This window comes from Convolutriloba macropyga, chromosome 3 (assembly GCF_964194025.1).
Source record: "Convolutriloba macropyga chromosome 3, txConMacr16.3, whole genome shotgun sequence".
Taxonomy (NCBI): Eukaryota; Metazoa; Xenacoelomorpha; order Acoela; family Convolutidae; genus Convolutriloba; species Convolutriloba macropyga.
The window spans coordinates 29,265,524-29,280,554 of NC_134470.1; the positions used below are offsets into that span (position 1 = coordinate 29,265,524).

General features: G+C 34.4%; 2 protein-coding genes across 2 annotated transcripts in view; one reads left to right on the top strand and one right to left on the bottom strand.

The window, feature by feature from the left end:
- Positions 1-15,031, top strand: part of LOC142336140 (uncharacterized) — a 483,861-nt gene that overhangs the window by 346,547 nt on the left and 122,283 nt on the right. The window lies entirely within an intron of this gene.
- LOC142336596 (uncharacterized) lies at positions 10,002-13,758 on the bottom strand. The gene is made up of 3 exons (XM_075385507.1): positions 13,632-13,758; positions 13,270-13,429; positions 10,002-10,074 (listed from the first exon to the last, which is right to left on the bottom strand). Exons 1-3 carry the CDS (start codon positions 13,756-13,758, stop codon positions 10,002-10,004), a joined length of 360 nt encoding a protein of 119 aa, XP_075241622.1.

A 15,031-nucleotide genomic window follows, 5' to 3' on the forward strand; every position in this document is an offset into this window, starting at 1 on the left:
GCATATTGATACCAGAATAATCTGAAAAACTCGAAAAAACAAGTAAAGACTGCATAATTCGACCCCCCAACTACCATCCCCATCATCACACACCCATCAGTCAACCAAATAACCACACTTCAACATGTTTAACACCACATTTAGTAGTAATATCAATCAAAACACACATCAACACACATGACCTAAAAGTAGAGTACACCTGTAACAAATATATATCACATAAATAAGTTCCATATTGAGAAAACTAGAACTAGAAGCCTGAGTACAGTAAATAAATGAGCAAATAAACACAGGAAGGCCAACCAGAAACCAGTTGAACACCCAGAAGAGCCACATCAGCAGAAGATTGTCCTGAAACATAGTTGTTATTGTTGAAACACGAAAATGTTACTTACACTTGTATTGAATGTCGTACTTTTCGGCCCCACTTTTGAGACTCCGATCAACACAGAAGAAGCATTGGCCCAAGAAATAATCTTCCACAAGGAAGCAAAGATCCTTATTACTGAGAACTTCATTAATGCAGAGTTTTTAGTACCGTTTCCGCGGTATAACTTTACAGTACGCCAACAAGTAGAGACCCTACTTCATGAACTCTCAAAGAAATGGATAACACAATCAGAGTTCTGCAACGTGACGCATAGTACCACGTCCCGAAACCAGACAGAAGTCTTCAATGTTGACTGGCTTTACTCGAAGATTCTAAATGAAGCAATCGAAGCCGAAATTGAAGTCTTTAAACTACGAAATGAGACCGAAAAACTCCCCACCAGAGTCGAAGAGGACCCCCGAAACAGACAGAAAAGAGCCGCCCCGCTTGCTATAGCAGCCGCAGTCGCTGGAATTGGACCCTTCGGTCCAGGAATAGCAATGAGCAGCGGAGGATGCGGTGGAATCACAGGAATTTTCGGCTCATGCCAACGAACGTCTCAAAACGCTGAAAGTATCGATAGACTAGCTAACAGTTTTAATAGCCTTAACGACTATGTCATTGAAATCGGCGCACAAACCGATAATAAATTCTTTCTAGTTGCTGACGAACTTGCAAAGGTTTATAAAGTTCAAAACGAAATGCAAGAAAACCAGAACAGAAACTGGAAACTAGTTGCGGAACAATTCGCAATTGTAGACCACAATCTGAACGCAATAGCAACCTGCATGGAAATTCAAGCAACACAACAACAACTGAACTTTAGTTTTGACACAGCAGCATCCTTGCGTCTTACACTTTATGCAGATATTAAAAGTTATCGAGCAGCCTTATATTCTTTCCGAATTAATGTTATAAATGCTATTCCTACTTTACTCGATAAACGTCTTCCAATCTCTTTAGTACCGCTAAAATCTTTGATAAAGATCCTGGATGCAGTCCATGATAGCCAAAAGAATGCCCTCGATCGTCTAACTTTGGCAATACCCATGACTGACATACTTTCGTACTACGATGCGAAATTAGTACAAGAGATTTTGACAGTTGAAGACGGACTTTTACTGATATTAGCCATTCCCCTAGCCTCTAGTCAGACAATGTTTGAAATTTATCGTGCAAATGTAATTCCTATGCCCCAGAAGGACTCTGTAGACGCCTGACAATGGGTGATAGAGGGAGAGTACTGACAATGGGTGAGCGAGCACAGAACCTTGGATACGGAATATGGCTACTTACATCAGCTTCAAGTGATTTTACCCTTAGTGAGATTGGTACGGATGAGAATGGCCGACACACCAACATTCCTCATAAAGGTTGTAACATCTGTTTAATCACATTAAAATGTGGACATACAATGTTCAGTGACCACATTAAAATTCGAGCTGATTTACAAAGTTGTCAGTATCTTCCAGCGAAGAGAATCAATGTAAAATTACCAGACCCACTAGAACATTTAATTGACTCAGTTCCAAATATCAACGAACTTCCGAAGTATGAATCAAGCACTGAAGCAAATCTCGATTTATTGAAGAAAGTTAAAACAGAATTCATTTACTTCAATCGAAAGTTATCAACAGAATCACTTGATGATATAGCGAAGCCTATTACCACCGAAATGAAGTCATTTATACCAGCACTAATTGAAAAACTTGAATCTTACGTTCCTATCAAAATTTCGTTTTCGCTGATAATCATTGTCTTTATCGGAAATCTAGCCTTACATATTCTCTTCATGTACTTATAACATAAAGTAGCCTTTGTACGACGAATGCTGCCAAATTTCATGAAGCTTAACGGAACCAATGTACCGCTAAACCCAGTAGTTTCCGTACCCAAACATCTGAAAGCAGATGTAGTCACTACTCTAGCCAAACAACTCAAGCAACCGCCAACAGTCATCTCTCCAGAAGAACTTGGAACCCTTAAACGGCAACGACGACATTCCATGCCCGCAACTTCTACCATGTCACTCAACACCATGGTTTGATTCAACACAGAAGACGAACTGGACAACCAAGCTCAACCCCGAGACGAGAGTATACTTTAAATTCTTGAAAGTCTTATATTGTTCAACAAGTATTAATCCTTTAACCGATTAAGTGCTTTAATCCCAAAAATTAACCAGTGCTTTAAACCATTCATTCAACCAGTATCCTTCTCCTACTCCTTCTCAAAGTTTTGAGCCTTTATTCAGCGAATTAACCATGATTATTTTCAGTGCTAATCTTAACGCGTTCTATCAACCTTAACTTTATCGTATGTTCTCACTCTTTATTCAACATTAGCGCATTCTCAACTCTCAAATGTTCCTTCACAGCCTTTAATCTTGTCTTAACCCTATTTATTTTCACCTTTATCTCAATTTGCCTTAACTTAAACTTTATTTCTCTTAACTTCCTTAATTGTCTTTAACCTAAAGGCTTTCGTTCAAAAACTCTTTTCTAAGAAAACATAAAATGGGTGGCTCCAACAAAAACTTATGTTTACTCTTATATTCGTGCAAATTATATGTTTTATAGAAAAATTGTAAAACCCAGCTCTTTCCCTAAAATTTTCATGGAAAATTTTCATAAAGTCCGGTAGCGTCACGCCCCTATTTCGTTCCTCATAGTTACGTGGTTATTTTCCTTTAAATATCCATAAAAAAGTGCTTTTATCTAGTTCATATTCATTTAGTTTCAAGGCCATATATAGCCAGTATTTCCATCTAGGCCGGTAACCCCTGATTTGTTTATGTTTATGAAAAACAACTGCAGATTGACAGTTTACTGATAAACATATCAAGTCCCTAAAAGCCTCAGTATTTACTTTTTTGAGTTTCTTGAAGAAAAATTCACATAATTAGTAAATAATTTCATGAAAGATTATGTACTTGGTGAAGTAATTATTCTGATAAAGTAAATGCTAATACGGAACTTGTATATGTACTTAACAAACATCAAGAGACGTACAAAAGCCGGAAATTGCCCAACATGTAGATCAGTAAATATTTGCGAAGGACCAATACAACTCGAGGCACAGTCCTGCGGAACTTACGATCACCAGACAACCGGAGAAACAACCTGACTATCAGTTGCTAATAAAACTCAGCAAAAACTTAAACTTCTTATTCTTTCATTGAAACTTTGTCTTTATTTTCTGATATAATAATTAAAAGGATTGAACTGGAAATTCTTTTAAAACTTCCAAGTTTGACAGACTTTGTTAGAGTAGAAATTGAGGCTAACAAAACTCTAAAATACAAGGCAAACTAGTGGATATATCATGCATTCGAACCGCTCAGTAAAAGGCTGTTACTAGCTAAATTTATTATAAACATATCCGCTAAAAATCGCACTGTGAAACATCTAAATAAGTCCTTGAAAAATGACAATCATTATTCCAAGTTATCTCTCAAATTTACCTCAATAACACCGTAGATTCATATTCTAAAAATCAGTGCGTAACATTAAATTTTGAGGTAAGGTGATTAGAATTGAATTATACAGATTTCTCTCAATTTGCTGCATGTGTGCAAGAAATTTTCCTACTGTATAGTATGTAGACTTCTTTTTGATCACTTGATCTCTAGAATGGTTGCAAAACAAGTGTTATTGAAATTTTATTAATAGCAGAAAAACAAAAAAGTTGTCGAAGATGTCAAGTTTTGACGGCTTTATAGTAGAAGTATAGACTACCGCAATATTAGAAGTATAGAGTATCGCAATAGCAATAATGTGTAGTAGTAGAAGTCGAATACAGAAAGAAATCAATAACGAAAATTTTCCGGAAAAAAATTTTCTCAAAGGAGTTTGGGAGCTGATGAACTGAAAGACCCAACAGTATTTGATCAATTACCTTCAGGTAAAATTTGATCATTTATAAGGTTTTCTCGTGAGATGAATAATCAGTGGTCCCAGGGAAAAATAATAGTCGGAAAAAATGAAACGGATGTGGTGAATTTTTTTTACTTGAAAAAATCTAATTAATTTGGTTTGTAATCAGCGATTAACTGGAGCAGTAGTTTTTTGGCTTCCACTCGCACTGCCCCCTCTCCCTCCCTCAACAGAACGGGAAAAGACATAATGTTTGTGGAAAAATGATTAATTAGAATTTTAGTTGAATGATTGATAATCTATGAAAACTTATTTTATATAACTAAGATTATAATTGACGTTTAGTAGTAGCAGTAGTGCGGGTTGTTGTGTCATTAGGAACAGAATTATTCAGAAGAGACTCTATAAAAGTGTTTGTACGAGTGAGGCTGCGTATGTTCTGTTGCTGCTGTTGTCGACTTCTGAACTTGCGTAGTTTAGCCCTCTTGTTTTGGAACCACACTTTCACCTATAACTCTCAGTCTCTTTCCACGAGTTATCTAACTTATAATGCTACTGCATGTAAACTATGTCGAGAGAGATCATAATGACCAATATATCAGAATAGATTTTCTGAACTCTGATAAAGTTTGGATTTCTTCAGTTGTGTGAAGCTTTTTCTTCAATCCCGAAAAACTGACGACCATGGCCGTATTCGGGGTATTCAGTGCAAAAGTATGTAAAAATGGGTTGAATGCGTTTGATATTTGTCAAAGGCTGGTGAATACAGTAAAAAATACTTCACCGCATTTTAGCTTTAAAATTACTCAGAAGGTTTGCGATTAATGTTCTTATTTTTGTCCCTATCTACAGCAGATGTTACATTTTTTGCAATTACTTTTATCCAAGTATTTCAATAAAAATAAATTCCGTCTTTGTTCATTTGACTTTGCCAAGTTAGTACTCTTGAATTTTTTTGAAACTCGAAGTACCATTTCTTAAAGGTCAAATCATCCAATTTTTCGTGTCATTTCATTGTTCCGACTCCACTTGTGGGGGAAAGAACTATATACTCAAATGGGTTTTTTTTGTTCAGTCAATTTTGGCCGATCGATATATTCATCGTAGAGAAATGTTAGTGGTATCATTGAAAGGCTTGTCCAGCGTAGAATTCGAAATAAAAAAGATTTTTTTTGAATTTCGTATTTTTCGAGGAGTTACCGAGGTTTAAAATTTTGTGTGAACACGGGATATTTGCATGATTTTGTTCACTTTTAGTGTAATTTTAGTGTAAGTTTAGATCTTTTCTTTTAAAAAAAATTAAGTCAAAAGTATATTTCAGGCTACAATATGCAACAATTTTGTGTTACTATTAAACGAAAGACGATAAAAAGGCCAGTTCTGGTCTGATAACGAAGTTTACTATCAAAAAAAATTTGAAGTCAATTCAAGTGGTGTTTTTTTAGAGAACTTTTCCTACCTTTTTTGTTTTTTTTAGTCACTCTGAGACTAGTTACTTTTCTTATCGAGGTTCAGTTAATGAAAAAAGTCATTTACAGTCAAATGATGCCCAATGATAAAAACATTCATTTTGAAGGAATCGCTCATGTTTTTTTTTTGCTTCGACTCTGAGTTTTCGTAATTTTAATTGAAATTTTGACTTTCATTTTTAGGTTTTTCAAAATTTTTGGAGTACTATGGCATAGACTCATCAACTAAAAGTGCAATAGGTTTCGTAATGAGCATTAAGTGAACATATCTAGAGCTTTAAATGGACAACTAATAGCTGTTAAAACTTTGAAAAAATCTTTTCGGAATTTTTTTCAACTTTAACCAATCATAAGCTTATCTTCGTGATTTTTAAGTCAATCTCAGTAATTATAGTACCCCCTTCCTTCCTAATGCACACAGAATTAATTTGGTTAGCAGCATTATCTTCTAACCATTGGTCATTTGACTCCAATGCCACAAGATTTCACAAAATTTTCCAATATTTCTAATGTTTTCTTTTTATTGGTTTCTTTTTGAATTCTTATCGCACTATATTAACATTTGTATCTCAAACTGGCTTAGAAAACACGTTCATTGGATCATAGATAAAGTTTTCCAGAGATAAGCGTATGGTTTAATTGGCTTCGACACTTTCCTCTCGCACTTTTCTACTGACTTTTTGGTTTTTGCCTATATATATATATATATATATATATATATATATATATATAGATATATATATATATATATATATATATATATATTGTTGTTTGCATAGTCATAAGACTTTTTGGGATGTCTTATTGATTAGGTATACTTGACAACCATCTTTGTCTTCCCATTGAGGTCTAACTTAGCGTATTTATTGACATCCGTTGAAAGCTATTGAAATAATGGCTGTCAAGACTTTAAAAATATATTTTTGAACTTTAACCAATCGAAAACTTATTTTTGTGAATTGTAAGTCAGTCTCAGTAATGTCAGTTCTTTTTTTCTATTTAAGCCAAAATTTGTCTGTATAGCGGTTTTAATTTCTATTTATGACTTCCATGCACGAGTTTTCATATTTTTTTAAAAAATTTTGGATATATTTTTTTTCGTAATCCTGGTTCCTTTTAAAATCTTATCACATTATCTTAATATTGATAGCTCCCGTTGCCTTATAGATGAGGGTCAGTGGATCATGGATAATGGTTGCAGAGAAAAGCTTATGGTTTAAATGGCTCCGACACTCTCTTCGCGCACTTTTCTCTTTGAATTTTTGAAATTTTGACTGTATTTGTTGTTGTTTTCATACTCAGTGATTTGTTGTAAACTCTTACTGATAATTTTTGGGATAAAAGACATCGTTTTCATTCCATCGAGGCATAGTCTAGCGTGTTTATTGGCTCCCGTTGAAAGCTACTAAATTTAATGGCCTTGATACTACGGGTTTTCTCAAAAATCTCCTGGTTTTAATGTATTTGTTCGTATTTTTTGATTTTTTGAAGTCATATTGTTGAAAAGAAGAATCTTACTGCTGTTAAAAAATTAATGGAATTTGGAAAGTTTTTTACTGAAACTTTCAGTTTTTTCATGGCTTTTCATTCGACACTTTTCTCGCTCATTTTTTTCATTTGCTGTTTTTGTCTGTTTTCTTATTCTTTATGTAGCCGTACAATGCTGACCTGTCTCATAAGCATGTAATTAAACACTGAATGAACGGTGTAACACGAAGCGAGGAATCATAAAGTTCTTGATATTATACTTTTTCGAAAATTTTTCTATTTTTTTAAATTTTGTTGCTCTTTTCGTCAACTTGTCATTTATTCTCATCATCGAGAGGTCCCATACAACTCTTTGTATTTTAAAAATTAACATTTTTATTGTTATTGTGACGTAACTGTTGTTTTGTTGGTACTACAATCTGCGTTTTTATAAAATTTATGTGAGTGGTGTATTTGTTTCTTTTTCTACTCCTCTAGCACAATCTCGTAATAACAGATCCCAATGATTTTCAAATATGGTCCAGATGAACTTATTTTTTTTCAGGAAATTTTCAGCTGAATTAGCATAAATAAAAACTGCAATTAAAATAGATATTATTCAGATAATGGCTAATGATTTTAATGGCTTCAATAATTTTGTGTTTTCGCAAATTGTTTGTAATTTTTTGAGTTTTTCTGTATTTTAATTCCATTTCCATGGCTTAGACTAGCAAAAACAGGTCCCATTGCTTTCATAATGACTTTTACTAATTTTACCCAGAATTGTTTTGTTATAAGCTAATGATTTTTAAGACTTTTGGTTTAAAAAATGTTGATCGATTTTTGATTTTTGCCTCATTATTTCTTCTCTTTATCGACTTGTTACCGAGTCTCATTTTGGTTATCTAAATTATAATGCTACTGCATGTAAAATATGTCGAGAGAGATCATAATGACCAATACATCAGATTAGATTTTCTGAACTCTGATAAAGTTTGGATTTCTTAGGTTGTGTGAAGCTTTTTCTTCAATCCCGAAAAACTGACGACCATGGCCGTATTAGGGTTATTCAGTGCAAAAGAATGTAATATTGTGTTGAATGCGTTTGATATTTGTCACATTCTGGTGAATTTGGTAAAAAAGACTTAACCGCATTTTAGATTTAAAATTATTCAGAAGGTTTGCGATTAAAGTTCTTATTCTTGTCCCTAGCTACCGCAGATGTTAAATTCTTTGCAATTACTTTTGTCCAAGTATTTTAATAAAAATAAAATCCGTCTTTGTTCATTTGACTTTGCCAAAATAGTACTCTTGAATTGTTTTGAAACTCGAAGTACCATTTCTTAAAGGTCAAATCATCCAATTTTTCGTGTCATTTCATTTTTCCGACTCCACTTGTGGGGGAGGAACTATATACTCAAACGTGTTTTTTTTGTTCAGTCAATTTTGGCCGATCGATATATTCTGCGTAGAGAAATGTTAGTGCTATCATTGAAAAGCTTGTCCAACGTAGAATTCGAAATTAAAAAGATTTTTTTGAATTTTGTAATTTTCGAGGTGTTACCGAGGTTTAAAGTTTTGTGTGAACACGGGATATTTGCATGATTTTGTTCACTTTTAGTGTAATTTTAGTGTAAATTTAGATTTTTTCTATTAAAAAATATTAAGTCAAAATTATATTTCAGGCTACAATATGCAACAATTTTGTGTTACTAATAAACGAAAGACGATAAAAACGATAAACGATATGTTTTCATACTCGGTGGTTTGTTGTAAAGTCTTATTGATGATTTTTGGGATAAAAGACATCGTTGTCATCCCATCGAGGCATAGTCTAGCGTGTTTATTGGCTCCCGTTGAAAGCTATTAAATTTAATGGCCTTGATACTACGGGTTTTCTCAAAAATCTCCTGCTTTTAATGTATTTGTTCGTATTTTTTGATTTTATGAAGTCATATTGTTGAAAAAAAGAATCTTATTGCTGTTAAAGAATTAATGGAATTTGGAAAGTTTTTTACTGTAACTTTCAGTTTTTTCATGGCTTTTTATTCGACACTTTTCTCGCTCATTTTTTTTCATTTGCTGTTTTTGTCTGTTTTCTTATTCTTTATGTAGCCGTACAATGCTGACCTGTCTCATAAGCATGTAATTAAACACTGAATGAACGGTGTAACTCGAAGCGAAGAGTCATAAAGTTCTTGATATTAAACTCTTTCATAATGACTTTTACTAATTTTACCCAGAATTGTTTTGTTATAAGCTAATGATTTTCAAGACTTTTGAAATTAGTTGGTTTAAAAAATGTTGATCGATTTTTGAATTTTGCCTCGTTATTTCTTCTCTTTTTCGACTTGTTACCGAGTCTCATTTTGGAAAGTTTTCATCTGCTGTTTAGTTAGGAAAAAGCTTTGTGAAGTTAAGTTTTTATATGATTGCATTTTGAAGTTGTTACTAGGTGCTTTTAAGTTTAGATGATGAGTTTTTGCCTTGAAGTTTTTGTTTTTGCTTATTTTGTTTGTTTGTTTTTTTCTCGTAGTCTTTTTTAATGGCAGAACTCGTGAGTGTTGTAATGGCGCATGGCATTATGTAATTCAATAAGTAGTTAGGTTTTGTAACGATTTTTTAATTTCGAACATCTATTTTTGTTATCTCTTCATTTGGTTGACAATTAAGTCAAAAATGTAGATGAGCTCGGTCGGAACATCATGTGCGAACGCACATAAACGAGCCGCCTTGTTGCATTTTGAACTCTAATATGTCATAATGCAGTAAATAAAAATGACAACTGTTCATGTTCCTTTCATTCTAATGCAGAATAGTTTAGTTGGTTACCTGGTTTTCACTCATTTGAAGTTTCTGAGAGAGGTCCCTTCGTTGTGCTTGTGTGATGAACCTAGAAAAAAAATTTGCTACGTCTCATTACGTTTTTTGATAATCTTGATAATTTGCTTCTATTAATAAATACCAGTAGTTTTTTAATCTTAAATTGAAGACCTTAACTATTTATAATAATTTTTGTATCAGTGGTCTGGTGGTTCGTCTGCATGCGTTAGACGATGGTTTGAGTCTGCGTGTTTGTAGGTGTTTTAAAATGATACATGCTGGACTCATTTGGGCTTAGAACAACATGACCTCTGATCGGACCCTCCCAGACCGAAAGCACCTCTGATCAGACTCCAATTGCAACAAAATATTGAAAAGTTAAAAAAAAAAATGATGCTGTCAAAATTGTCTCTAATCAGACTCAGCTGTGCTCAACATAGTATGATCAGACGCAGTTCCGCTACAAAACAACTACTGATCAAACTCCACTGCGCCTTAGGATTGGACTTAACGGCATTGAAATTTATCTGAGAACGCTAATATTAGATATGGGTAGGTTAAACATATATCGCTATGAAGTGGAAGTGCCAAGTTCCTTCTTTTAATAATTATTGTTCCGACCCACTTGGGGGGGGGAGTATTAAATACTCAAATAGGTTTTTTTGTTCAGTTAATTTTGGCCGATCGAAATTTTCATCGTGGAGAATTGTGATTGGTACCATTAGAAAGCCCGTCCAGCGTAGAATATGGAAATAAAATGAACTCTTTATTTTGTTTTTCTACAGGGAGTTATTGAGGTTTCTAGTTTTGTGAATAATAGACGGAATTCCGTTGTTTTTAATTACATTTTCCGTATTCTTTGGCCAAATTTTTGTCAATTTGACTTTCCTTAGGATAGAAGAGGCTTGTCAATGGTTTTTATCCGAGTCTTTTGGTCAAAATTTTGCTAAATTATATGAATTTCAAAATTTTTTAAAATCAAAAACGGCTCCTCAAGCGCTTTTTTGTTCCACTTGGATTAAATTGCGGGAAGTAGAGACCTAACATCCCATCCCAAAACTCAAAAAAGGGCTGCTTGAAATTTTGTTTGCTATAGGAGTCTTCTGGAATTAAATTTTTGCCAGTTTTTCGAAAAATTAACTCAAAATTTATACAAAAAGCATCATTTATCTTTGGTTTATTAAAGTATTTCATTTGCTGATTAACTTTCTTTGCAAACGTATGGAATAATTAAGCATTTTTTGGACGCACAGGAAAATTGGGGCTAGCTTTGGACTCATCTTGGATTCTTACAATCAACATTTATTCGGATTATATAGGGGTGTGGTCTTTTTAAAAAAATTTTTTGCTTCCACTTTTTTGTTCTCATTGTCAACAAGTAACTCCGTCTCAATTCAGACGAGGCTCAACAATTTGCGGTTGCTTCAAACAATGTTTGCGGTGTTGGCTCTGTTCTGACTGACGTTTTAAAAGCCGTGCAATGTTTTTTTCATAAGAGTATTGCCAGTTTTTGATACTGATCAATATTTTGGTTCTTGTTGTTGCCTTTCTCTTAAACACCCTTTTAAACAAAAACCCAAATAAAATAAAAAAAACCACGCGAGAATTTCATATTACTCTGCATTTTAAAAGTTTTCAATGGTTTTCAATGTCTTATAGTTTTAATGGCTCCATAACTGTCGATTCAATTAATTCTTTTGAAAATTGGGGTTCTGTCAGCATTTGTAGTTTTTTGCCGTCTTAGGACTCGATATCATAACGAGCACAGCTCGCTTGCAGTTGCAAAGTATTCTGTTTTTGTTTTAAGTTAAAAGCTTATGATGTTTTGTTTTAAATTTTTAATTTTTTTTTAGCCTCCAAAGACAGGTTGCATCTGTTTTCCAGTGAACCAAGACTCAATGTTTGTAACTGTTTTGTTTCCAACCAATTGTTCCTCGGCTTTGGTCCTACGCATTTACATAGGAAATGAAATTGGGTATTTAACCACTTCCGATTTTTCCTGCCACGTTACCACACTAATGGCGTGGCCCAATTGGCGTTAAAAACTGCAGTTAAAGATATTTAGTGTTCTCCAAGATTAGCGTATGGTTTTAGCGGTTGCGAGAGTTTTCTGATTAAATTGAATTAATTTGTTTTCCTTTTTTGCTTTTTTGTAGTCGTCTAATATAATATGGATAATGACAGGTCTCAATTGCTTCATATGAGTGAGAAACTAACCTTTCTAATGAGCCGAGTTGATACGTTTTGGTTTTAATCAATTTGAAGTTGGTTGTTTTCAAAAAAAAGAATATAAATTTGAACTTTGCCCTTTTTCTTCTTTTTTGTCGACCTGTTACCAAGTTTCATTACTGACAGGTCTCATATCTCATCTAAGAAAGTTCAGGTTGATTTGTTTTAACTGATTCCAATTTCTTTTTATTATTTCAGTGTTATTTTTAAATCTATACATCAAATTTTGGTCGTTATTAATGTTTGCTTTTATTTTAAGTTTGTCTTGCCCAGTACTCTTCTAAATAGCAAGTCTCATCGGCCCTCTAATCCAGCAATATTGTCATTTAGCTGTTTGTTTAACGATATACGAATTTTTGGAAAGTTTTCTATCTCTTCATCATTTGGTAGTTGAGCGGGGTTGGAACATTATGAGCAAGTGCACAGTACCGACCTCCTTGTTGATGTTTTTTGCAAAACATTGAGCCTAGTGAAATCAATTACAAAAGAATTTTGAAGCTCAGTAATTGAGAAGAAAAACCGAAAAAAAATAAAGGCATTCAAATTTTAGGGGTTTTTGGCAGCGTAGTTGAACCTGAGCTGTTTTTCATGAAAACTGCCTTTATCTTTACTTATATACATACTCAGGGGACCAACAGTCCGACAATTATTTGTAGCTGGAACCCTGCTTATGATCAGGGCTAACAGACTTCGAAGGAGGCTCTGATCAGATTGTGACTATATTGTTATCTCTTTGCTGAGCCAACATCTCTTTATAAAGCAATTGTAAAACAAATTATTGACAAAGAGGGAGACAAACTTGTCTCTGATCAGAACCTCTTGCACTCGCAATCCTCTCGTGTCATACCCTCTGGGTTCATTCTGATCACACCCACGCGCTTGAATTCGTCGCTGATCGGACCTAAGTGTGTTTGAATAGTTCTGATCAGTGGACAGTTCCGTCTGTGACCCCAGCCTTTGCAACGGGGGCTAGAAGAGTTTTAAAGTAGAAATCTATCTTTGCATGAACATAAACTACATAGTTAAATTGTCTCACTTGTTTTGAATGAACTCGTGTTTGAGAGTGGCCACCTGGTAGTTGCTAAATATTGACCTCTGCTTCCGAGAGGCGAGAACTGATGACGTTGCAACTCGTGCCGAGTTTGACTTGTCGGGTAAAGAACTACTTCCCCAGTCACTCTGCATACTAACCATACCTGAAGAATTTTTCCCAGAATTTATTTTACCAAAAGTTTACCCAGGTTGAAGTCCCAGACCAAAGCTGCATGTGTTCAGACCAAAATAAGCACCCAAAAGGGTCATCGTGTGTTCAAAATTACGCGGTCTGGTAACACGAATGAACGCACAAAAATCTGAACTTTTTTATCCCCCGCACCCACACCGATGAGCAAAATTTACCTATTGTCGAAGCAGCTGAGGTTCTGTGCTTGGTGCTCTTTGGAGCAGATTCCTGGTTGACAGAAGCAGTAGTAGTATTCGATGCTGACGATTCCAGTGACAGAATGGCATGAGTCGATAACAACATCCTTGAAGGCAGAGGAAACCAAGGAAGGAGACAGTCAATGTTGGATAAGTTTTCTGAAACCAAAAATCGTCCCTATACCCCTTACACCATCATTAATTATATACCTTTTCCACAAAAATATTGAACAAGCACTTTGCCCGGTTTCGAAGTGGTGCTAATTCGCAAAATACGTCGAAATTGTGAAAGAAATGTGCTAAATGTGTTTAGTAAAAATTTAGCAGTTGGTGCAAAATCTGCTGAATAAAAATTATTTTCACACTTGTTATCAATTTTTCTTACCAAAATGCAGCATGCAAAATTCTTAGATAAAACTTACATTTTGGAAAACGTAAAATCAATGCTTTCACTTTATTACATAAATTAAACTCAATTCTCGCAAAAATTCAGGGCCGTCTCAGCACAATCTTTACGCAAATTCTACACCTTGAGAAATCAGTTAGCTCTTTTCCTACACAATTCTTGCAACAATTCTTACAACAATGTCAGCACAATTCTCACACACATTCCACGCCTTCAGAAATTATCATCTATTGATAATGTAACAATACAACGCCTTTCCAAAATAGTTTCAGCACAATTCTACAGAACGCCCTCACCATAAAGAAGGCAAAGTTTTAGCACATTTACATTGTAAATTTAAAAAGTTTTAAAAGAAAACATAGCAGGCTTCAGCAAAATTATTACGTAGAAATCACATAATATTTGCCGAAAGACGTCAGGAAAATAAAGAAACCATGCACGGAAAGTGCGAAAGATATTAAAGAAAAGGGATGAAAATTTTTCAATTATGTACGAGAAAGGTTAAAAGCGTCAGCACTATGTTTGGGAAAGCGTCGGGGACAAAGGGGGCTGAAAGTTGATAAAATATGTTTAAAAAGTGGGGAATTGATGAAAGGAACATTTGAAAAACATATAATTATCCCGAAAGTATGGAAATTCGGTAAAGTGCTGAAAATGTGTGAATGGTGTTAGGAAAATGGTAAAAATTTGCGCAAAAATTACTGACTACGTGCAAAAATTGTAAGACATTTTGCTTAATTCGTGGACAAGTGGCGCCGTGGAGGAAGAGATACATATTGTTCTGGAGACTAGGGTTTCGAGATTGAGTTGGGATAGTAAACGTTTTGTTAGAAGTTTGGTCAAATTGTGGAAATCGTGTACAATGAATGCTGCAGTTTTGAGCCAACTTTGCTGGAAAACGCTGAAACTATGTAAAATATGCGTTTACAACGGCTGAAAAAGAACCTGCTGAATTTATGTAGGCATTACTGTA

Excerpts from the sequence above, each read along its gene's own strand:
- LOC142336596 (XM_075385507.1), bottom strand. The coding sequence starts at position 13,758 with ATGTTGTTATCGACTCATGCCATTCTGTCACTGGAATCGTCAGCATCG. Across the intron at positions 13,430-13,631 it reads CTCAGCTGCTTCGACAATAG|GTATGGTTAGTATGCAGAGT; the intron begins GTAAATTTTGCT and ends AAAATTCTTCAG. Across the intron at positions 10,075-13,269 it reads CACGAGTTCATTCAAAACAA|GTTCATCACACAAGCACAAC; the intron begins GTGAGACAATTT and ends TTTTTTTTCTAG.